The sequence below is a fragment of the Pundamilia nyererei genome, unplaced genomic scaffold (genome assembly GCF_000239375.1).
Source record: "Pundamilia nyererei isolate P.nyererei 1_Seehausen unplaced genomic scaffold, PunNye1.0 scaffold00203, whole genome shotgun sequence".
NCBI classification, from domain to species: Eukaryota; Metazoa; Chordata; class Actinopteri; order Cichliformes; family Cichlidae; genus Pundamilia; species Pundamilia nyererei.
In genome coordinates this window covers 909,393-933,658 of record NW_005187604.1, presented here as the reverse complement: position 1 = coordinate 933,658, position 24,266 = coordinate 909,393, and the positions used below count along the sequence as shown (strand labels likewise).

The 24,266-nt window shown below is 44.3% G+C and overlaps 1 protein-coding gene across 4 annotated transcripts in view; it reads right to left on the bottom strand.

Annotated features, from left to right (window-relative positions):
- Positions 1-12,799, bottom strand: part of kat6a (K(lysine) acetyltransferase 6A) — a 34,632-nt gene extending 21,833 nt beyond the window's left edge. The window contains exons 1-2 of one of the 4 annotated variants that reach the window (XM_005747753.1): positions 12,353-12,799; positions 9,455-10,924 (exon numbers count right to left, since the gene is read on the bottom strand). In XM_005747753.1, coding sequence (XP_005747810.1) covers positions 9,455-10,153 — 699 coding nt within the window. In that variant the 5' untranslated portion in view covers positions 10,154-10,924; positions 12,353-12,799. The other 3 variants (XM_005747755.1, XM_005747754.2, XM_005747756.1) reach the window with 3 other exon arrangements.
- Between the last annotated feature and the right edge of the window lie 11,467 nt (positions 12,800-24,266).

The window sequence follows — 24,266 nt, the reverse complement described above, 5'->3', positions numbered from 1 at the left end:
TGCGAAAAGCAAGTTATGCCCAACTCCACCGGTGGATTCTGACAGCGTGGAAAAGTGTAAAAACATCCATGATCACCAACGGATTTCGAAGGGCTGGACTGTTGCATGATGGAGAGGAGGACACCGCCACGGCCCTTCAGAGGGTGTTCGACTCTGACACTGACAACAAAGGAAAGAAGCTGAGAGTGGATGACGTAGCCATCCTGAGCCTGTTCGTATCCGACACTGGAGAAGAGGACTTTGGTGGTTTTAGTGCGCAGGAAGAAGAGAAAGATGGTGGTGAATGACTGACTTTTCTTCTTGTTAAAGCCGTGTCACTGCACCTGAGCCTAAAAGGTAGTCCAATCTATTTTTCTGGTGTGCCCTAGGTTATTGTTATGTACTACATTTGTTACTCATTTATGAAGCACAGTACATGTTTCCTACTTGTAATTACCGCTACTTGTACATATACCTAAAAAGTTATGCAAATATGTACCCATAACTTGTTTTTCAAAATATTAATAAAAGGGATGTGTCTCCAAACAGCCATGTCTTTCCTGACAATTCGCTTTGTGCATATTCTCTTACATATGATAAGTCAACATTGAAACACCTGCGGCTTTTAGTCAGGTGCGGCTAATGTATGTACAAAACAGGATTTTCCCCTGATTTTAGCTTGTGCGGCTAATATTCAGGTGCGCTTTGTAGTCCGGGAAATACGGTATATATAAAAAAATAAAAGGATTTTACTTCCTGGTCTGCAAAGTAAAGCAACACTGAAGTGCCTTAAACCTACATTTAATGGCAACCGGGGGCGATAAACAGTAGTTTCTGGGAAAACTGCACTTAAAGACCTGTGTAATCACTTCTCTGTTGGGTTTCAGGGCTCAGTCACTTATTTTGAGTCATAGTGAATGCCACATTCAGACCATTTTATAAATGTTAGGTCGTTTTAAGTGTCAGAAAGCAAAACTATCCAGTGGGTGCTTATTGGCATGTGCTTTCAGTCACATCAGCAGGTCTACTTTCATCGCGGTATCTTTTACACTGCCTACAGAAACCAAGAGTACGTGATGTGTGCATCTTTCTTCCTGTGCCGCCCTCGATCACCCTGAAACTGGCACTCTGTCATCATGACTTTGAAACCTTCATCTTTAATCAGATGGGGCCTCTTAACACACTAAACATACTGTGAATCCACAAAGTGACAACCTGAGCTGGCTCTCTGTCGATCTCTTAGATGGATAAATGCTTGTTGTCACCTGCCATGTGCTTGTGCAGTTTCACCAACACATGCACGCCTTAACAGAAAGCAGAGGGGTACAAAAAGAAGATAAAAAAAAAAACCCTTAATGTCTCCCAGAAGGCACAGTTATGTTCGTTTGTAATTTAAAACCAAACCGAGACAGACACAGAAAAACAGGACAAATTTGACCTTTATTGGAAACTCTAAACATCATCTGTCTCAAGGACACTTTTTAATCAACACAACCCTAACAATAAAGGTGCTCTCCTTTATTAACGACACAAGCAGTACAAAGGAAACACCAACATGGCAGTGAGTGAAGCTGGTGTTAAGGTTTTTACAGCACAGCAGGGTAAATGCACGTAGCTGCACAGAGCTAGGTAGGCCGCTTGCTCTGGCAGGGAGGAGACGAGGACAAGAGCTTGATTTATTGGGTTCATTTCCTTCTAACTCAGGCTGCTTCAGCACCCCCCACCCTAAACAGTGCAGGGACTGAGAGAGAAAAGGGGATACAATAAGAAAGTTAAGGGAAGTGAGAGGTAAATGGAGAGAGGAATGGAGCAGGCAAAGAAGAGGCAGATAAGCAGAGACATGCAGGGAGCACAGGAGGAGGACAGAGGCTTAGCTGTGGAGAAACATATACGCGCCGGCTCTATCTGTGAAAAGGTTTTACAACTTTACAGGCAAAACTTCTATAAATGGTGATCGTGCACTAGTTTATACATGAAAATGAAAAACAAGTCATTACCAATCTCCATCAGCATTATGAAAATAACTGAGCTACAAAACAAGTCGACAATTTCACTAAAAAGAAATGGAAGTCAGCAACAACAAGGAGAAAAAAAAAAAAAAAAAAAAAGGAGGAGCGCTGTGTGAAAAAAAAAAAAAAAAGACAGCGAGGACAAAAATAACAATCCAGAGGGCAGGAGAGGGAAGGGAAAGCAATGAGCGAGGGAGAAAGAAAGAATGTGCACCAGTCCTCGGAGCAGCCTGCGTGCTACCAACACCTCAATCATTCCTGGCGCTTTAACCCCTTCCATGCCGGAGGAGGTCAACTGCTCCCACTCGGCCTCTGAGCGCTCGAGTAAACAAGAGCTGAGAAAGAGTGAGAGGGAGAGGGCGTGCTGCCTTTCACGCAGACACCTTGTTTAGAGACGCGCGCTACAGCGAGGCTTCAGTTACTGACTGCCACTACAAATGAAAAGGAAAAGCCAATCCTCTTGGAAGTGTGAATCTCAAATTCTTCCCAGGAACAGCCGTCTTCCCAGTTTCAACCTTTCCTTTTAAAGCGCTAGTTGCCAGAGCCCTTGTTGCGCCACGGTGATATTCCAGAAACCTCTCAGACTTCTTCGACATTTAACTTGAGGCATGCGTGTTTGTGCGGATCTACGTTGAGCTGGCGTTTACACATTTTGGCTCCGAGGATTATTTGGAAGCCACAAAAAAAAGACACACCTTACTGTAACTGTTATTAGCTACCTGCTTTTACAAGACGGCATTAAAAAGAAAACCCCATAAAAACCTGTCATACAAGTAAAAGGTTTCCCCTTAAAAAAAAAAAAGTCACCTAGAACAACAGTTGTACAACAGTTGAAGACAGCCTAGTCTGATCCAGCTGACACACCCACTGATGTTTTATGGATCCATTAACCACAGAACAGTCAACTCTCCTCCTGTGTGTTAACATGAATGCCGTGTTCAGAGGGATAATAGGTTATTAACAAAAATACATTTTTAAAAAAATGGTGGTGACCTGGTTTCCCCTTCATATGCACAGCTCTCTCAAAGACAGGACAGGGGAGGGAGACAGGAAGGGGAGCACAATGGAGGGAAGGACGAAAGGAGAAATGAAGGAGGTGGTGGTGGGGGGTGTTGGAATAAAAGGCAATGGGAGAAAAGAGAGAAAAGCGTTGCTGTTGTCCTTGTCTCAAGTCAAGGATCTCATTAACATGGGAGCCTGATCTCAGCTGGCCCCCCAACACTACCACCACACTTCCCTTATGTTCCCCCCCCAACCTCCAACACAAACTCATTGATCACTGTTACAGGGCACGCTGCGCAGCCAGACAACACACAAACACTCACTCCGAGAATCATTAGATGGTCTGAACACTGGTAGTCATGAGACACACCTTGACGTGCTGTCGGTTGGCTTACACGCACGGATGCTCTTGTGACAATAGCTGGCATGTAAAAGTAAATAAAGCATCTGAAATCTCAAATCCCTGTAGCTCCATTGGCCGGGTAGTGACGTGAAAATAAACGGGCTGCGTTATCCAGCGACAGCTTGCGGAAGACCCTGCGATGTGCAGTGCGTCCCCTCCCTTCAGCCGAGCCATCGCCCTCCATTTAAAAAAGGAAGAAAAAAAAATCATCGAGGTTAGCCAGGGTGCACGGAGCTAAATCACGGCATCAAACGAAGCGGGACTGGCCGTGCTCCAGCCGTCACTTCCACAGCTGCTCAACACATTGGCTTCATTTGTGGGGATGGTGAGGTTAGCCGTACGCGAGGCCTCACACAGCTAAGGTTCCCGTGCCAAATGCCATTCACATCACTCACTGGTGAGCTCGAGGTTACTGCTCCCCTTTGGGCACTGCCACTACTGCTAATGTAGCTTCTATAGACTCTTGGCCAGTTGCATCTGTTCGTAGCAGTTAATATGTGGCTCGCAGAGTCAAACTGCAAGATGGCAAGTGAAACCTGGCTGGTGCCAAAGCTGAACACTGCTAAAAACATTTTAGGTGTATGAACACCAACTGCAAGTGATCAAAACTTGAAAAATTAAAACTAAATTTCAACATAATGACCAGCCAGATTCAGATATTTTAGCATGACTTTCAGACATTTAAATATCTGTCCATCTTAGTCAAGCTCTTACAGGACATACAATAATACAACAAGGTGTCAGTTTGAGTAAACTCATCTTCACCACTTGTCACTCCACTCTGCGTCTACAGACAGGTAAAACAGAGAGCAGAGAAGGGAAAGCTCATGTCTCTGCATGACACGGTTACACTAAGTGACAATTCCAATTCACACTGACAGAGGTAGCCATCATCTGACGTGTCTTTGGGATGGATCAATGCAGCTGCGCCCCATATGCACGCTTATTTCAAACGTGCAAAAGTTCAAGCATGTACAGTCTGTGTGCTTCAGGGAAGGCTATAGCATGAAACCACATAGGAAAACAACTTGTGTTACCTCTGTATAGGGCTGTGCGATATGACCAAAATCTCATATCCTGATATAAGAATTCTATCGTCCGATAACGATATAAATCACAAAAATGTAACCTTTTCTGTAAATTCTGTGAATCTCGGGCAGCTCGACTTGCGGGAAGTGTTTCCGGCTGCGCGTCATGTAGCTGGAGTGTTTTAACCGATGCATGAAACGATACATTTTTAGACATAAGTTGTAACGGCCGCCGTTTTCTTTGTGAGTATTTATTACACGGCGTGCTGCGGGGAAAAGCCTGTTCTAACGTTTGAGTCTAAGGTTTATTTTTTAGCACCTGGCGGCTCTTTTTGACTTCTCATCCGTAAATAATCTGCTCTTTCACGTGATTCAGTTTATTTTGAAAAGTCTCAACAGGATCTTGAGCTTTATTGTGAAAGGTTTATGTGCAACATAAACAAGCGGACACTCGATGGTGTTACCGTCATTGTTGCTAACGACAACGCATAAAAATAGGCGCTTGTCTGTCTGTAGTGTGGTTATATAAAATATAAGAGAAAGAGAGAACTTTAAGAAATTAATATAGCCACTACAGTGACCATCAAAACGATGAAAAAAAATATTGCCGTAAACAGTTTATTTTGCGACACCACGAAACAAACGACAGCGTAAAATGAAACGATAGACGTTTTTATATCGTCATCCGATATATATCGTTATATCGAACAGCCCTAGCTCTGTATACCACTATAGCTCAGCTGCTTGAGCAGGTGACCCATGACCCAAAGGCTAGAGTCCTTACTTCAGTGTCCCGGGTTCAAGTCCACTCAAGCCATATTAGTTAGGAACTGTTGCCAAACCAAGACAGTGTAGTGTTGTGCTTTAGGGCTGTAACTGATCATAGTCAATGCTGGCTCATTTTCCCCCAATTAACTAATTAATTGTTTGATCCAAATAAGTAGAAAATGGTGTCAAATACCAACCAGTTATCCTCCGGTGGCTGCTTTAATTTGACAAAACACAATAAATAGAACAGAGAAGAGCAGCAAATCCTCATATTATCCCATTACCAAAATAGAGTGCAATTAATTTTCAATCCATCAAGAGCCTCCATTGTGTTTTGAGTAAAGTGGCCCTTTAAATAAGTGAACGCTAAAAACAGTTTTCCCATCTCTCTGCTGGCGGGTACTGCCAAGTGTCAAACAAGAATTGTGCTTGTGGTTACAGCGAAGCGTGAGCTTAAAGCTGTACAGAATGAGACTTTTTTTTTAAACTTTGGACACTAATGGGGGGGTCAGCTGAGGCCGGGTTTCTGTCAAAATGGAAACATTTGGTGCTTGTCAAAGGGAAAGCGGGGCAAATTATTTCACTTGTTGAAATTTTTTTTTGGATCAGTCAAAAATCTGTAATTCAAGACGAGCTAACACCAGACTGGGGGTTTGGGGTGGAAACCACTTCATTGCACCCAACTTAGTCATTTTCCCAGCATTTTTGTGGTGCAGCGCTAACTCTGGAAAATGCTTCCATGCATCCAGGGAAAAAGCACAAAAGTTCTCTCCTGTAACAGCAAGACATGAAGCAGCACAACGAAGCATGTGAAGGTTAACCATATCAGGCAAGTTTTATGAAACTGTGCACCAATTTTAAGGTTCTGGGCCAATATTATTGTTTAAATATCCATGTGGTTCATAGCTGATGCCTATGTATATATTTATGTATTGCTGGTCCTGCGCAGTGACAATAATACATAAATGTCATTTTATTTGCTAATTTGTTATCAGTAAAATATCAGCTGATAGCGACACATTAGGGCATCTTTAATAATAACATGCAGTGCCCAACGTTAGGAGTATAATATTGGACCATGCAAAACAGTTCACTTGCTTGACGCTAACATCAGCCAAATCTGTTAAAGGTCAGTGGGACATTTTGGAGGGAAATCACTGCAATAAGGGGTACAAGTGTAAAAACATAGCGCTGCAACTGTGTTGCTGTTCACAAGTCGCTTTTTTCACACGTCCTCGCCGTGACACTGCACGACGACATTGAGAACTCTGGTTAACCCCGCTCCAGCTGTTGAGCGGAGGGCAAATGCAGGGCAAGAAGATTGCTCTTTCCTATTATAACTGGAAGAACATCACACACTGACACACACAAGTATACCCACACAGATACAGATATATATATATACACACACACACACACACACACACACACACACACACGCACACAAAGGCCCAGCATCAAGCCCATCCCACCTAATGGCCATAGCCTCATACTGCTAACGGGTGCTCAGGGAGGCAATGAGGTTTGCCATCTATATATCCATGACCCCTGGTTGACTTTTCTCCCCCATTTACCTCCCCCTGCATGACCTGGCAATGGCACCCTATTAGGGTGAGAGAGGGGGGAGACAGAGAGACAGAAATAGGGTCTGGGATCCCGTTTGAATGGAGCACCCCGATGCAAACATCAGCGAGTTAAGTACACAAATCTCCCTGCAAATGGGGTCAATGCTAGTGCTTAGCCATTTGTTTTGATTTTCCTCCCCCCTCCGCTGCCTTTACTCACACTCTCCCTCCTCCTTTCCTTGGGAAATCATAACTGTTAGCAATGATGCGGGGCAATATGGCAATGATGCGCGGGTAGAAAAGTAGCGAGTGGAGCAGAGCGATCGTGCACCATTGCCGTCTCTCGGTCTTCCGTGCGCACAGTTTTATCTCTTTGACGCATGTGCCACTCACACAGACACAAACTAACAAATACATCAAGAACACGGCAACGTGGGGCGCACAAAACACACATGATTGAGCGGCAGAGTGGTTCCTTCTCCTGGAGAGATTTATCAAGGCACAGCACAAGAAGAAGTGCTGAGAAGAGGGAGGGGGAAAAAAAAAAAACCAGGCAAAAAAGGAAAAACAGAATATTGTGTGACTACCAGACACAAATGTCAATTTCCTCACTGCTGCCGCAGCTTCTCCATGCACCATTTAGCCCAAAGCTTCAAAAAGAAACTGCAGTAATCTCCCTATCCATGCCCACTGAATTCATATTCTTAGGCTGATTATGAAATTTCACTGATGCAACAGGGTGGCATTTTCAGTGAAATCATTTGTGTTACAATTGACTCTTCTGCCAATATTTACTGTGAACTAACAAATCTAATAAAAGAACCATGGCAGATCATACGGTAAGAAAGCAAAAACCAATGCATTCATCTATGTAGAACCAATGCATTCAAACTGAGGCATGCTTTATTCTGTTTGTATTTTGCCTCTGAGGCAGCAAAGCAGGCTGATCACTCACTGAGTCAGAGAGGAGGTGGTTGATTTCTGTTTGTCTTAAGAGGTGGATCATCTGCAGCCAAGCAGGTCACTGTGTTAGGCAGAGCCCATGTGATTGCAGCCAGCTCACTAGGCTAATCCTATTCTGTGTGTGTGCACATGCACGACTATGGGCATCCTTAAGCAGGAGCCCCTGTGGCTGCAGACATGTACACACAGAGGCCAGACAAAGCCAGAAGACAGCCAAAACAGTGCTCAGTCTAGTCTTCTCCAAATCTGATGGCTGTCGAGTTAAAAGAAAAACCTGAATGCCTGACCCCTACAGTGAGTCCCGTTATGCCATGGAGGGTGACTTTCGGATATTGTTTTGGTTTATTTGGAAGGACGTGTCACTGCAATTCAAACCAAAGTTGATCTGAGTGATCGCCTCCATCCTGTGATGAACCCTTTCCATCCTGCTGGGAGTGGTTTCTTTTCCAGGATGGCATCACTCTCAGTCTGCTTGCTGTTTTTTTGTCTTAACATGCAATAGAATGGGTTCAAGTCTGTGTGTATGTGTACAAATCTCTGGCCCTTAGAACTAGAGGTTAGCAGCCGGCTGCTCTCCCTGATCAGGTTACAAAAGTGGGTGTGTTCCCGCTCTCCTCTGTCGCCTGCATGTCTGCCTCTCCCTCGCCCTCTCTCCAACTCATTCTGTCTCCCTCAGTTTCTCCTCCCGCTACGTCGCTCCCTTTCTGGTTACAGGAGCCTGAAAGTTTGCGTCATCCAAGCCTCTCCCTCTGGCAACGCTACAGACCACCTCTCTCCTGCTCTCTTATTCTCTCACTTGTCTATGTTCCTTCCCTTGCCTTGCTTCCTTTCTTTCTTTGTCCCATCTCCCGACAGCACCTGACAGGCAACAGCCCCACAGCTGGTCCACAGTCCCTGCAGGAGGCTGGATGCCATGTGACTCCCCCTTAACTTCTCATCCTGTGTTGCTAGCCCACCAGCCACTCACCTAGCATCACTCTGGCAGACTAGCTGACTTGCTCCAGCTTTCTAAGATGCATCTATTCTTTTTCTCCTCTGATGATAACACAAAGTCATACTTCAGTTTGAGGCAGAACGTTGGATCGTGCTTGCTCTCAAACCTGTTGCACTGCCACTCTGATACTTTTCAAATAACTCTGATACTATAACATTAAGCCACTCCTTTAGATGCCATTTGAAAACTTAAAAAGTGACACAAAGTGAAAGCTTACTACTCTGTAGCAAAGTACAGGGTTGCAGGGGATGACAAATTTGGAGCAGCAGGGAAAATGCAGCACCAGAGTCTTAGGTAAAAGATCAGCAACAAGAATGTGTTGCTTTCACTTTCACAAATCATGCTCACTTGCCCTCTGTTGGTCCAAAAAGTTCACTGATAAACACATCAGACTTTTAGATTTCTTCCCACAACAATCTCAAATACGGTCTTAAGCATATCTGCGATTTTAATCAGGACCTTCAGATGCCAACAGGCAACAGCGCTTCACACTCACTTTTTCACTAGAGATCAGTTCTATCTTGATCTCAAACAGGTCTGTAATCATTGACACTCATTTACAGGCCATATAACAAAAAAATCGAAATCATCCAAACACTGCACAACAAATCCATGTGACAAACCAACGCAGACATACAAAGCATAATAAACGTGGCTGTGTGTTTACTTTAAGTGTATTTTGTTTTGTATGTCCATGTCTGAGAATGCATGCATGCGGTTTTACATGTGTGCAGAGACTTTACCTTGTCTTTCTCGTGTGGCAGCAACCGGACCGGGGGCAGCGATTCCAGAGACACCGTGCCAGTCCCATCATCCTGGTTGCTGCTACGGCTGAGGAGCTGGAACAGTGGACCCTGTTTGGCCACGCGCCCGTGGGCCACGGCTCTCTTGAGGGCTACCCTCAGCTGCTGGTGGAAGAGGCCCGGGCCCATGGAGCCGCTACCCGACAGGTACGCCGCCACATCAGCCTGACACTTGAGGAAGCGTTCGATGTTCTTTAAGGTGGAGCCACCCGGCTCGTGGAGCCCCTCCAGTGCCCGCTTAATTAATTTGTTCCAGTCGAGACCCGGTTTCTTCCCCGAATGCGAGTGAGAGCTGCTCCCTCCACTGCTGCTGCCACCACCTGCTCCTCCACCTCCTCCACCGGAGCTGCCGCCTCCGCTGCCACTGGAGCTGCCAACACCTTTGGGCTTGGGCAGGGCCAAGCGCCCAGGGTTATCTGGGTCCTTGTAGGAGTTGAGACCTTTGTTGGTAACCTTGAGTATGGTACCATCCTTGACACTAAGCTCTAACTGCTCCAGAACTGTTTTGCGGTCCAGGCCATGGGACATAGAGACCGCATTGCAAATGCGCTCCTCTGATGGTCGCTGCTTCTGCTTCTTTACCTTCTTGATGGCCTCTAGAATCCATTGGGTGTACAATGGGTTTGCCAGTTTCACCATGGCTGCTGTCTGGGTGGGTGCAGCAGCACTGGGGCCTTACCGCGAGGACCACACACACAAAAAAGTAGAGACTGTAAGCCAAGTAAACACTTGGCTTGCGCCGTAGCGCCGCCGCCTCCTCCTCCCTTTTGCCCTCTACCAGCTTACTATCCCTTGTCCTGGGGTCGCACAGAGAGTCCCTCAGAAGCTGAGTATAAGCAGCACGAAAAGGAGCAGCTGATCATAGCACAACCCAACTGAGCCAACCCTCCACCTGGTGAAAATCTGGTCCACCCACCACCCACCACCCACTTCCAGCCAGGTGAAGATCCCTGGCAAGAGGCAGGGGGAGCAGAAGAAGCTTCAGATCTATTACCAACTTATACTCCCACAGTACCCAAGGTTGGGCAGGGCAGATTTTGGTTTGGCTTTTCACAAAATGTAGGCGTTTCCTGTTTAGACGGCCCCCGGAAAAAAAAAAGAAAAAACAAAAACAAGGACTGCCAATAACAGCAGTCTCCTCTGCTCAGACTCTCCGGGACATGAAAATTGTGTTTCAGTGATAAATGCGAGGACAATTGCACAAAGGTTTCTGATAATTATATTACTCCAGAAGATTGTGAGTTTTCCTCTCCATCCACATCTCCTTATTTTCGCTTGTTCTCATTTGCTCCCTTTCTCTCTTCCAGCAGTCTGAGCTTCTCAGCTCTGGGACGGAACAGATATCTCACCACAGGGAGCAGCCAGGACCGATCACCTTCATGCCTATTGCACTTCAGTAGCTGATGAAAACTGTAGGAGGGGGAAAAATAAAAAACACAGACACAAAGAAAGAGGTTATAGCACATGGCTGCAAAGATGGGGCACCTAATTTTACAATTTTAGAGAACAACAAATCAGAGTGAGATACAGATGACACAAGAAGGTTCATCTTTTCAAAACAACCCAGGCACATCATCTGGTGGCATTCATATAAACAAAGCCATACCTTCCTTCTGAATCACTATATTACTCCGTATACTAGACACGAAACTGGTAAAAAAGGGAAAAAAAGTAATAATATTTATTATCCCTAGCCAACTTCCCAGATTTCTGTTTTTAAATAAACCACCATGCGATTGTACCACTAAACAACTATCACTAAGAAACGCACAGCCAGTGACAAGACCAGAACTTCTAAAAATGAAAAAACATTAAGAACCGTACTCATACCTCACGCAACTGTTTAAAAACTGTGTGTTACAAACATTGTAAACAACCCCATCCTCAAAAGTGCACTACAGAGTTGACAGCTTGGCTAGCTGGGTTGCTAACGTAAACATGTTACAGTCAAAGCTGTTAGCAAACATTAGCCGCGAGGCTAGCTAATAATCAAAGCCAGATTAACAGTCGCATGGCCAAACCGTTTCCTGTCGTTCTGTTTACTCACATATTATGTCAGGCTGCAAAGTATCTGACAACAAGCCTTCCCGCTTACTGCTGTTGTGTAGCAAGCTAACGTGAGAAGCTAGCCAACAAGCTAGCGTTACGATCTCTGTTACTAATGTTACTCGCTAACCTGAAACGTAAACAGCGTGAAACTGGGGGGGTAGCCAGCGCTCCACCACAGAAGAGCGAGAGAAAAACCAAACATTTCCGCATGGACCTGGGATTTCTGACAATACAAAGCATCACACCACAGCAAACACTGCGAATATTCTCCCCATGAATGTCACTCAGATACTAACGTGAGATCGCGGCCTTGTATGAGGCACAATGCAACTTGCAGACGGCCATCTCGGCTAGCGGGCAAGTGCAATATTTAAGATGGTCTTAGCGGGTGGTTCTGCAGCAGTGCTGGTTCCGCGGCCTAGCTCTCAATCTTCGGCATGGGCGAGCAGGCTCTGCCCGCGTAGACGCATCCCTACCAGTGGTCCGCACCTCGCTGACTTCCTCCCTCCGCTAACCGCCCTCCCACGTAACGCTACAGCCTGCGGTGCCGTGAAGACAAGGCCGCTAAAACGGAGTAAAGCTAGGCCTCTGTTCGCCCCCCTCCCTCCCCTCCATACCCCCCACCCACATCCGCGATCACCATCCCCTCCGTACCCCTCTCCCCTTCTACCTCTCGCGGTTCCCCAGAAAGCCAGAGATGGTCCGGTTCTGGTTTCGGAGGGAAGCTCGGGCAAAGCGGACCGCGGAGAAAATCTCGTATCCTCCCATCCGGCTTCCGCTGCTACTCACCGGAATTTGGTATCGAGCCGCCGAGGAGAAGGTGCCAAAACCGTGCGAAACGAAGACAACAACAAGCCCAAAAAATGCAGCCAGAGACCAGGGGCTCTAGAGCCGACGCCATCTTTGAGTGAAACAGGAGCACGGCTGGTGGGGGAGGGGGGAAGACTGAACAGTCAGGCAGGGCCCAGGGACCGTCTGCATGGTGCGAGGCGAAGATCCAGGGGACGGAGCAAAAAGAAAAAAAGAAAAATTCACTGCAAGGCGCGGGGGCGGCGGCGGCGTGCTGTTGCTATGAGAGGGGTGTGGATATTGCTTGAGCACATGAAATGGAAGAAAGGGACAGATGGTGGTGGTTGTGTTGGAGGAGGGAAAAAAATAAAAAGAGGATAGGTGTTCACGCATTCTCTGCTGTACTACAGCTACACAGGAGGAGATTCAAGGGAGCGTCTGTATTTTGCCTGGCAGTTGTAAAAAAAAAAAAAAAAAAAAAAATCAAAGCCAATGAGCGTGTCTTAACGTTAGAGGGTATTTAAAGATCAAAGTGAGACACTCCTCCACATTGCAGTCTATTGTGGAAGCCGTGTGTGTTTTAAACTGAAGATGGAAATTGAGCCAGATTTTTTTTCTCCCCCCAGAGGTGATCAGATGTTGCCGTGTGGAGCTATCTGGAGTATTACAGTACATGATAAAGCATGTTATTATCTGCCTGTGCAGTGTAGTCTTAGTGATGCATCGCTCATCAGACTGTGAAACACAGAATTATCTCTCCAGCAAAGGAAGCGGTTAATGTAAAGTCTCTGCGGCCATCCCACTTTGTTACGTTTGATTAAATGACACACCGAGTCTAACACCTTTATTTTATATCCACGTTTGGCCAAAGCAGGGCTTGTGCAGCTCTGAGTCACATCAATTATGGCATCTGGTGACAGGTGGAAGCAACTTTGTCTAAAGGTATCGCTCTCGGTGTGCTCGAATCCACACTGTGCTTGATTTTAAAGCGAATGTGTGCGAGTCATGGGTGTTTAAACTTATAGTATTTTGCAGAAAATGACAGGAGAGAGAGACTACTAATCATGTAATAATAATTTCTAAATGCGCCACGGGGAAGTTTGAACAATCTAAGCAGAACCCTTTCCTTATTCATAAGAAAATCAGTCAGTAGATGAAATCGGATTTTTGCTGCTTCAATTTCACAACCATCATGACACGGGAGGGTACTTGTGTTTGAAATCTGGCAGCAGTCTAATGCCGAGAGCTCCCTGGGTGGAAATTAAATTATCTGCAGCTTTGTGTAAAATGATGTGTACAGCAATCCTCGGAGACAGTGTCTTATAGGGGAGCAATTAGACCTGATGTTTTCCCATGTTAGAGGTGTCCTGCGAGAGAGCGAACCCCCAGCAGTGCAGCGGTGATCAAATAAAACCCAGTAAGGTCACATTTTACTGGCTGTTTTCCCCGCACTCCTTCAGGGACAAATAAATCACCAACTAATTGTAATTAACAGTAGCGTTATTGCAAAGATAAGTAGTGTGATGCGTTGACACATGAGCTGCTATTAGCACGTGCCTCCTGAGGACTCACATTATATTACTGTGTACAGTAGGCCAGCTAACAGATGGACAATACTCAGGAGGAGCCTGCACTGCATCTATCGTTCCCGGCCATGAATAAATAATGTTGTGTACCATGATCCACAGCAGAGGCCATGTTCACCAACACACAGCAACAGGAGAAAACTAATCAGGGTGGGGCACGGAGTGGAGGAGTAGGGAGCCACCCTATTGTAATTTTGGTAAGATCATAATTGATTCAGTTACATAAACTGAGCTGAAGTTTTACCTATTTTATAACTGTCATCTGGGGGAAGTGGAGGAGTGCGAGACGGGATATTTAAAGGATCTAAAACTGTATTTGCACACATTTTTGTTGGCATATACTCATCTTTATTAGATTAGTAGTGGATTGACCAGCTAACAGACAAGAAGTAGGGCAGAAAATTATTGCAAATTGACTTAGATAATTAATTAAACGCAGTGTTTAAAGTGGACCTATTATGCCTACAGTGTATTATTGTAAGGTCTTTACCTGACAATATAAAGCGCCTTGAGGCAACTGTTGTTGTGATTCGGTGCTATATAAACAAAATTGAATTAAGTTGATGGTGGCCCCGAGAGCTCGAATGCACGGCAACTTCAGAAAACTCCAGCAAAAATTGAAAAATGCTGCAAAAGCACACAAAACAGTACGGAAGCTGAATTAAAAAAAGAAAAAAGAAATAGAAACAATAAAACACAACTTAAGTAGGAGAAAAAAAACTCAAGAGACATAGAGACAGAGCAGAAATGTTTTGGGGGAGACATTAAGGTGGATCGTCTGGCTGAGTGGTGCGACAGAAACAACCTGCTGCTTAACACCGAGAAGACCAAGGAGCTCATCGTGGACTACAGGAGGAATGCTGACCCACATCCACCCATCCACATTAAGGGGACGGCTGTGGAGCGTGTGAGCAGCTTCAAGTTCCTGGGAGTCCACATCTCCGAGGATCTCACCTGGACGACCAACTGCTCCAAGCTGGTCAAGAAGGCTCACCAGCGCCTCTTCTTCTTGAGGACTCTGAGGAAGAACCACCTGTCCTCAGACATCCTGGTGAACTTCTATCGCTGCACCATCGAGAGCATCCTGACCAACTGTATAACAGTCTGGTACAGGAACTGCTCTGCCTCGGACCGGAAGGCGTTGCAGAGGGTCGTGAAAACTGCCCAGCGCATCGCCGGAGCACCACTTCCTGCCATAAAAGACATCTACAGGAAGCGGTGTCTGAAAAGGGCTGGGAAAATCATCAAAGACCCCAGTCACCCATCACATGGACTCTTCACCCTCCTGCCCTCTGGGAGGTGCTACAGGAACCACTGGACTAAGACCACCAGGTACCGGAACAGCTTCTTCCCCACAGCTGTCAGACTCCTGAACTCTGCCTCCTGACATCTGACCCACGTTAACACATGGACTGAACATACACACACCCACAATGGACAACTGTACCCTCAAACACACAATAATAACATGGACTGAACCACCACTCACAACCACCAGCACTTTATATAGCCTCTGTAGAAACTCTCTACACCCTCACTTATCTTAACTGCACTACTGTATAGCTCTGTGTAAATAATCATTCTGTACATTCGTTAATTTTTAATCCTACAACTGTTTACAACTTGCATAGTTCCCATTTCTGTATAGCTGTATATCTCAGATTTCTGTAAAGTTATTTATTTCATATTCTGTATAGTTTTTCATATTTATATCCTGTTCATAGCCTGTACATACTTATAGTTATAGAATATTCACAACATACTTCATACCGTGTACATTGTAACATACCATAATAGACCCATTTCTGTAATATACTTACATATCTATATTATTGCTAATATATATTGTAATATATCTATATCACTAAAGCACTTCTGGATGGATGCAAACTGCATTTCGTTGCCCTGTACCTGTGCATGTGCAATGACAATAAAGTTGAATTCTATTCTATTCTATTAAGGTGACGGAACAGCTGATGAAGTGACCTAAAACCAAAACATGTAAAAAATTGCACCGAGACGCCTTAAAATCAGCTGAGGATTCTTTAGTGTTGTGAGGGAGAAAAAGATGCAAGTAAATATTCTTTTTAAAATACACATTTCACGTAATACTGCAGACACTTTATTAACGTGTTGCTAACTGCTATTAGCTGTTCACTGTTAGCTCATCACTTCTGCTCTCGTGCTTGCTGATGTCTTTTCCTCCTCCTTCTGTTTTGTTTTATTCAACATCTGTTGTGTTTTGTGTGCTTTTTATCTAGCATTTAGCATAGCATTTATTTTTTTGCTGGTGTTTTTTTTTTGTTACATTGGAGTACGTTTGACCTCTCACGGCCACCGTACTGTGTGCCAAAAGCTCAGAGTTCAGACGGTTTTTTCTACTCTTAAATCTTTGTGACGTTGATAAGCGTGGATGTCCTTATATGGTCACGTTCTCCGTGATCACAGAAGCCTCTACATCCTATCGCTTGTTCACAAAGAGTAGCCATTCAGAAGAAAGCTGGAATGAGGAATATTTTAAACTGCAGATCATGCAAAGAGATAAAAATATAGAACGTAACATCTCCCATTTAATCTAGGAGCCAACAACTTCCACAAGTGAGCATCTGGGATTGTCTGGGACAAAATCACTGCTTCCCATCTAGAAAGGGTTTTTCACACAAACCCCATAAAAGCAGCATTTCATGATCGTGGTTATCTATTCATGTATTGTGCAGTTTTATCTGGTGTTTGTGGATGCAGCAACCGTCATTTCTATAGTGGACATTTGGCACTGTGTAGCAGCTTTTGCTCCGACCAGCAAATGGATGTTGTAGTATGACACCCTTGGCTCGTTTTCCATCTTTGGTGCAGAAAAGGAGGCCAGTAATCCTTAGCTTCCTTTCATCCCCCTAATCCCTCCCTTAAAAAAAATTCTATTCTCCGAGCATCCACCTGCTAGCGAGGCCTGAGCCCCCAGCAAGCCGAACCAGTGTCCACCTGCCCCCTGCAACCCTCCCCTTCCCTGTCCTCTCTCTCTCTCACACACATACACACACAGAGAAACGTGCACATCTCCTCCACCTGATGCACAGCAGCACCTTCTGCTCTGAATGCCTGCTGTCGGGCCTGCTGGCTCTTTGCTCTGCTTCACTTCTTCCTGCCTCTGGTTTAAAAGCTGGACATTTGCCAAGCCAAATAAACCGACGGCATCCCCGTGGTTATAAAAAAAAACTCGTGGTACAGCTACAGCGCTTGTTTTATTGCTGCTGCTGTTTTTGTTATCAGATTTTGAACTGTGTGTCGTCCACGCAGCCTGTGAGTATTTTTTTTTCTTTATTTGAAATACTCTTGCAGTTACATGTCAGAACCATTATGGAGAAATCCAATTAAAATAGTTTCTCTGATTAAAAGCCTGTTTAGTTTGGGTGAATAAGGATGTTTACATATCGAGTCCAGCTTGAATTACATTTTTTCCAACTAATCAAGGCCTCTTGATGTGTAAGTATTTAAAAGTCATGGAAAAGTCAGGTGTGTTTAAGGCAAATGAATGAAACCAACAAACCTGGACATTATCAAACGATGGCTTGAGTTAGTTGCTCACTCTTCTCTCGTCCCTGTGCTCGTGCCTTTTACTGTATATAATAAGAAATTTGAATGTGGATTGTGGCGTCAAGCAGCAGTCAGCCTGTGCCACCATCCGAGCAGGCTGCATTTATGAGTTCCTGTTTTGCGGGTGATGACTGAAGCGCTGTGCTCAGATAGCCGGCCAGTGTCCAGGACCACTTTTTTTTTTTTGTCTGTGTGAAACTAGCAAAAGCTTCCTGCTGTGGCTGGCTGGTTGCCAAGTCCCCAGACCCCAATGCAACCATCCCCCCCCACCCCCCCACCCAAAGTCCAATTCCAAACCCCTCCCATCCTGAAAAGAAGTGAAACATACAACGGAAATTTCCAGGGCCTGTACGCCCAAGAGCGTGCCCCCACCCGTCCAACTAACCCCCACCAACATCGCCACCCAGCCCAAAACCCCTCCTCTTTCCTCCTGCCCTCCCCCTTTTCCCCTGCTTTCTCCCTTGAATCCAAAGGCTCGGAGAGCAGCTGGAAGGTGAAGTACAGCTTGTGAGCGCTGAGCTCAAAGTTAAGCCAGACACCCACTCCCCAACTCCCCTAACTCCAACTCTTGCTGTCTGAAATCTCCCACAAACCCCATCTCCTTCACTCAAACTCAGAAGTGCCCGAGAGTGCCGAAAAGTACACTTGTATGTCAGACACAAGCAGCAGAGAGACAGGGAGGAAAATGTAGAGGACTACGCTGTTTGACAAATCAATTGTTCTGCTGTGGTTAACTGTCGTTTTAAGTGCATGTAGATGTGAGGAACGGGCTTCTGACAAGGCCATTAACATGCACAAATAGCTCTCACTTTACCACTGTTAAATAGAGCAGAGGAGGATCCAGTCACGGTAGCAGTTTCTTACTTTTAGAGGCAGGAGTCAAAAGCCAAAGTCAAAACTTTTCTTGAAGCTGTTTTTCAGACAGGGGAGACAGTGCTGACTTCATCAAGGTGTGTCATAAAGAATCTCAAGCGAGACAACTGACAAGCAAGTGACAAAATGTGATTATTAAAGCCAGCACAGTCTCAAAAACAGAGTCAAACTTTCAAATATCTCACACTCAGTGGAATAAAAATGTAGTCTGGGTTAGTTTGTGGTTCATCAGAAGACAAGATAAACTTTTTTTATGTGCTAAAAATGGCTTTGCAGGATATTCCAAATGCAAAAAGGAAGTCTATTTAAATATTGTAGATAAATCTCGAGAGGCTGTTACGTGAAATTCCTTTTTCTGTCATCTAGCAAATATATCAGATAAAGTTATAACGGCAGGATTGTTTGTGTTTGGTCCTGTATGCTGGAAAGCATCTTATGCAGGCTAAAGATGTGCGTGGGTTGAAGTAGAACCAGGGTCAACAACAGAAGCATAGACTGTATATAAAAGATGAATGTATGGTTTGCTGTGACAGACCACCAACACATCTCACGCAGGAGCAACTTTTCAATCAACGAGGAGCCCGGCCACAAGAATGGCAAACCTTTAGTGTTCGTTTTATTCCAAGTTGGGATTGCAGATACCAAAATAACCACAGCTTAATAGTAAGACCTGAAACCAAGCAACTGCGACCAACAGTTCAACTCAAGTGTTTATTGCATGTACAGTACATTCTGACTGCTTTTGCAACAAGAGGAGTCACCCTCCCTGCTGGCCATTAGTAAGACTGCAGTTTAAAACACTTAGACCCCAAAGCCCTGTCCATCTTTTACATACAGCTTTTGAAAAATAAAAATAAATGGACTAAGAGCAGACTTACTTATTATCGGAGATCATCTAGGCCTAAAGACTCTGGTTTGTTAATGGGCCATTTCAACATTTCGGGAAACACACTGTTCACTTGGGAACACTGATGTGTGTGTTGTTTATATGATGCTGACTGAAAACAGAGGCAAACAGCTACCAGTGCCTTAACCAATCAAAAAACAGCTCACTATTTAAAAGACTATGTGTTGCTTTTGCAAAAACAAAACAGAATCTAAAAGTAAAAGAAAGCCTCTGAGAATCCTGGAAATATTCAAGCATGTAACCATCTACGACATGCTGCGGCTTCATCCTGAACACATGAGATAAATGTAATGTTTTGGAAACATAACAATATTTCTGCAAGTGTCAAAACTTCTCTTTTAAATGGCTTTGCTCATTTTCCATTTCAGGGTTTTCAAGCTTATTCCACTTTGTATTTTTTGACTTCTATTCAACCCCAGTGTTATTGTTTTTTTTTTTTAAAAAGTTTTTATTTTCCATCCTGATTACATCTCTGGTAACATGAGCCATTGTGTTGCTTTATTATACCCTAATGCTCTGGATGGCAGTACGGCAGCCTAATTCTCAGACTTTGGCAAACAGAAAAACCCCAACACGGCACACAGGTCTCGACAGCAAAGCAAATAGAAATCTGTGTAAATGCAATCAAAAGGCAATAAAAGTGGAAACGGTGAAGATCGGAACAAAGATAATTAAAAGACGGGTGATAGCGCCGGTCCAGCCTTAGTGTCTGTTTGTTCGAGAGGTTTTTATGACAGCATCAAAGCCATTTCTTCCTAGGAGAGAAGTTCATTTGTAACTAAATAACTGCACCACAGAGGGTTTCTCCGCTTGCACACAACAAAAAGAAATGATATCACATGATGCCATGTTTGGCCGTTTGGTATCCAGACCTCCCACATTATAGGCTCCTTCCCAAGTCGGAGCCACAGTGTTTGCAGAGCAAGATGCACCACAGACAACAATACAGCCTCCAGGACTCTCACACGCACATGCATTCCTGTGGGCCTGGTGGGTGGGGGGGTCCTAACCTCAGGAGCTCAGCAGGCTTTGTCTACTTCCCCCCCACTTTTTCCTTCTTTTTTGATCGTTTACTTGCTCAACAAGCTTTTTCTCACACCGGAACATGAAGAGCCTTTTCAATCAATTTCATTAAGAGCCAGGGCTGAGATTTATGTCAAAAGGCATACGTTGGTTAATGGGCGAGTGAACGCTAACGATGTGTGATTTCTTGATTTAATCAATGCAGTATATACTGCCACTCTCAGATTACTGCACGGTAATGGAAGCCAGGAAAAAAAGAAGAAGAAGAAGAAGACTACATTCCCATGAATGATGAGCCCTCCACAGTAGTACTAAATTGCATTACAGAGGCAGTAGTGATCTGTGTTGTCATTATGTAAACTGCAGTGAATCAGTTAGTCATTCAATACAGTCCCTAATTGAATAATTAGATTCCTCTCTGTGTAAAGCTATGCATGTTTGTCTCCCCCCTGTGCTAGCAACAAGCAACAGATGGAGCGTGTTATGTAATCATATCGATGTAAATGAAAGTCACAGATTATCCTGAGAGACGTATAATAACGTGGCGTGCTTATACTCATCGTGCCGGAGCTGATAAATACTCTGAGTCCTTCTGGATGGCGGTATCTCACGCAGGTGACAGTGACAGAGGGCTTGCTGTGTTTTTCATATGGAGAGAGACAGCAGTGGAGAGTGATGATAATATCGTGTCTCATCCATCCAGGTTTTCCACATGCACGTTTCCTGCCCGCAGTATCGGCAGCGACAGAGCAGCGTGCAAACTCGTGTTGAACAGGTTTTCGGGATACTTAATGTGGGATGCGTTTCAAGTGGCTTTTCGGAGTTCGAAGGTTCTTGGCTTCGTTATATTGTTGCACGCAGACTGCAAAACTGGACTCTTCCAGTGTATATTCTTATTGATGGCCAGCAGGGGGCGACTCGTCTGATTTAAAAAAAGAAGTCAGATTGTAGAAGCATATTGGTGTGAATGGTTAGTAGCTAGACTCAACATTTAGTCCATGATTGCATCGGCAAATACTGAAACATCACAATGGGACTTTTCATAGCAGTGGCTTATGTCATGATGGCTACATGGAGTCTATGATACTGTTATGCTAGCATCAAGGCCCTGTCGATGACAACGATTAAATCTTATTAGTCTGGACCAGTCAATCCACTGTCACATTTCTTTTAATTTAGTTTTATTACAATTTATTGCAAATTAGACTGCCTTCGATCCTCTCATGTTTCAACTTGTGCTGACAGTGGAATATTTCAATAACTTGAGGATAGATGGCCATGAAATTTGGGTTGGACAGCTTAGAATTAATCAAACATTTTTTTAATGTCACTACTTTTTCATCATGTGGCATCACTAAACGAAGGTGTCCGTGCTAATTAGTGGATATGGAACTTCTGAAGTTCTTGTAACTTTTGAAGGAAAACATTGCATTTCTGTGCGTCTTCACTGCAGGAACTAGGGACCAAACCTCCTACAACGTCATTTGGTGCATCTTTTTTTAAGCTTCTACTTCAGTGTAGATATGTGCGGTTATTGGTCAAGATGGAAGTAAACGTGGATTGCTGCAGCACCAGCAACCCACTAAAAATAATCCATGAAAACATGAAAAAGCCTTTATCGCGACTCAAAAAAGGACGGTTATGGTTGTTGCTATTTGGCAGCATAGAAGGTGCTGATATACAGTTGTGGTCAAAATTGTCCATCCGCTCATCATGGGCTTAAGTTTCATGGTCATTTTTAAAATGATTTCTCTGAACTTGTCTTTTTCCAGGGTGGAATGATTGTACATTAGACATATTTACTGACTTAAAAAAGGTTGGTTTCCTGCACAGACCTGGATTTTAACCATAGTTAATAGATTTTTAAGGGGTTTGAAGTTGAGTAAGGTGATGAAAATTGGGTTTTATTGACATACAGTCATCTCCAGATTGTCTCTTTGAGGGCAGCTGCCTGCTGATAATACCATGTATGTGTTTAATGCATGTCTAAATAACCCTTCATGCACTTCATGTAACACTATGACAGATCAGTGACTTGTGGCACTGGAGCTCCACTGAGTGGTGACACAAACCCGGTTGCCCGCTCCCACGGGACAACAGAAGAAGAAAGTAAGTTTTGAGACAACCATCGCAGGTTCAAGTCACAAACAGTCTGCACAGAGGCCGCCCGAGTGCTCCAGTTCTGGTGAGCTTCCTTCTTTGAGGTCATCGGTCCAGGCTACTGTGGTAGACAGTGCAGTGTGTTCCCCGAGGCAGCGAGTCCTCACCTGACCCCCAGAATCACAACACAGTGTCCCCCTTGTACTACAGCGTGGCGCCTGGAAGTCATCACTGATACTGGCAACACACAGGGGGGCTCTGAGGTCATCAATAATGACTCCATTTACTTAACACTGACCTAAACACCTGCTCATTTATCACGGCTGACATGTGTCAGCCATGCCCATTTCTCACAGAGGAGCCAGCCACAGCAGATCTTGATCTGGGTCGCCTCCTGCACTGAGAAGGGCTTTAGTGAGTAGATTAGTACACAGAGGGGGCTAAGTGCAAATAGCTATACACACCTATCCTTGTACTATGACTTACATTTTGTTGTAAAATGCTGGACACTGCCAAAGTGTGAGTGTGGATGTTAGCAAGCCAAAAAAACAAACAAAAAAGAAATGGTCTTGAATGTGCTCTGTTAAGGAGTAACACACCTGAGCAGGCAATTTGTACACTAGTTATTTTAAGGTTTCCAAGCGTCTGCCACTGTGTGTTACAGCATGTGTGAAATTCTCCCTGGAAAACTGTTTTCCTGTTTTTTAAATGATTATATTTCAAAACACCTGTTGAAAAACAGTCTGCTAAACACATGTCTTTGGATAGTGCTTTATAACATTTTATAATTTAAGGTATAATTTAATTTATTAGGTATAATTTTCCTTACCTAAAAACACTTCAAACATAACTACAGTATAAAAAAAAAGAAGAAGAAAGAACTAATGATGTAAGTGTTGTCGTGAGTTGTGGAACCCATGGAACTTTCCAGAGATGTTCAGGTTCCTGTTCAAGTCAGGGGTCCATAGTGCTCTAGGGCAGGTTATCATTAAGGATGTCTCTGCTGCATTCATCTTTCCCTTGACTCTGACTAGTCTCTCAGTCCCTGCATCCCACCATGCTTCATTGTAGCAGGCCAGGAGATGAGCGATGCCTCGTTTCCCGCAGATCCGACGCTTGGCATTCAGGCCAAGCATCTCGATTAAGCCCACTCTACCCCGTTAGCTCAGAAGAGTCTAGAGACTTTAGGAAGAGTCCTGGTGGCTTCAAACCTCTTCTATTTGCAGATGATGGAGACCACTGTGCTCACTGGGACCCTCAATTATGCAGAAACTTTTCCTGTACCCTTCCTCAAATCCGTGCCTTGATACAATCCTGTCTCATAGGTCTACAGACAGTTCCTTGGACTGCACAGCTTGGTTTGTGCTCTGACATGCACCGTTAACGATGGGCCCTTATGTAGACAGTTGTGTGCTTATTGGGCTCACATCCAGTCAACTGAATTTACCACAGGTGGACTTCACTTAAGTAGCAGAAGCATCTGATAGATGATCAATAGAAATATTGTAGTTTTGTTTAATAAACTTACAAGAACTTTTCACTTTGTCATCATGAGGTATTGTGTGTAGAATTTTGAGGTGAAAAATGAATTTAATCATCTTCCCTACAAGATGATGAAATCTTTCTGATTACAACACAAAGATCATCAAACATCAATCAAATGGAGCCTGTTAGATTTTTTTTTTAAAGCGCGTTTGAAGAATTAACATTCGAGTGAGCGCCTCTGTTCTTCATCTGAACACCCGGGGTTTTTCTCGTTTGTAGCACTCGAGAATAAATCGAGTTCAGACACAGTCAGGATTTGCGCAGGTATGCGACGGCAGAGCTCTGTTTC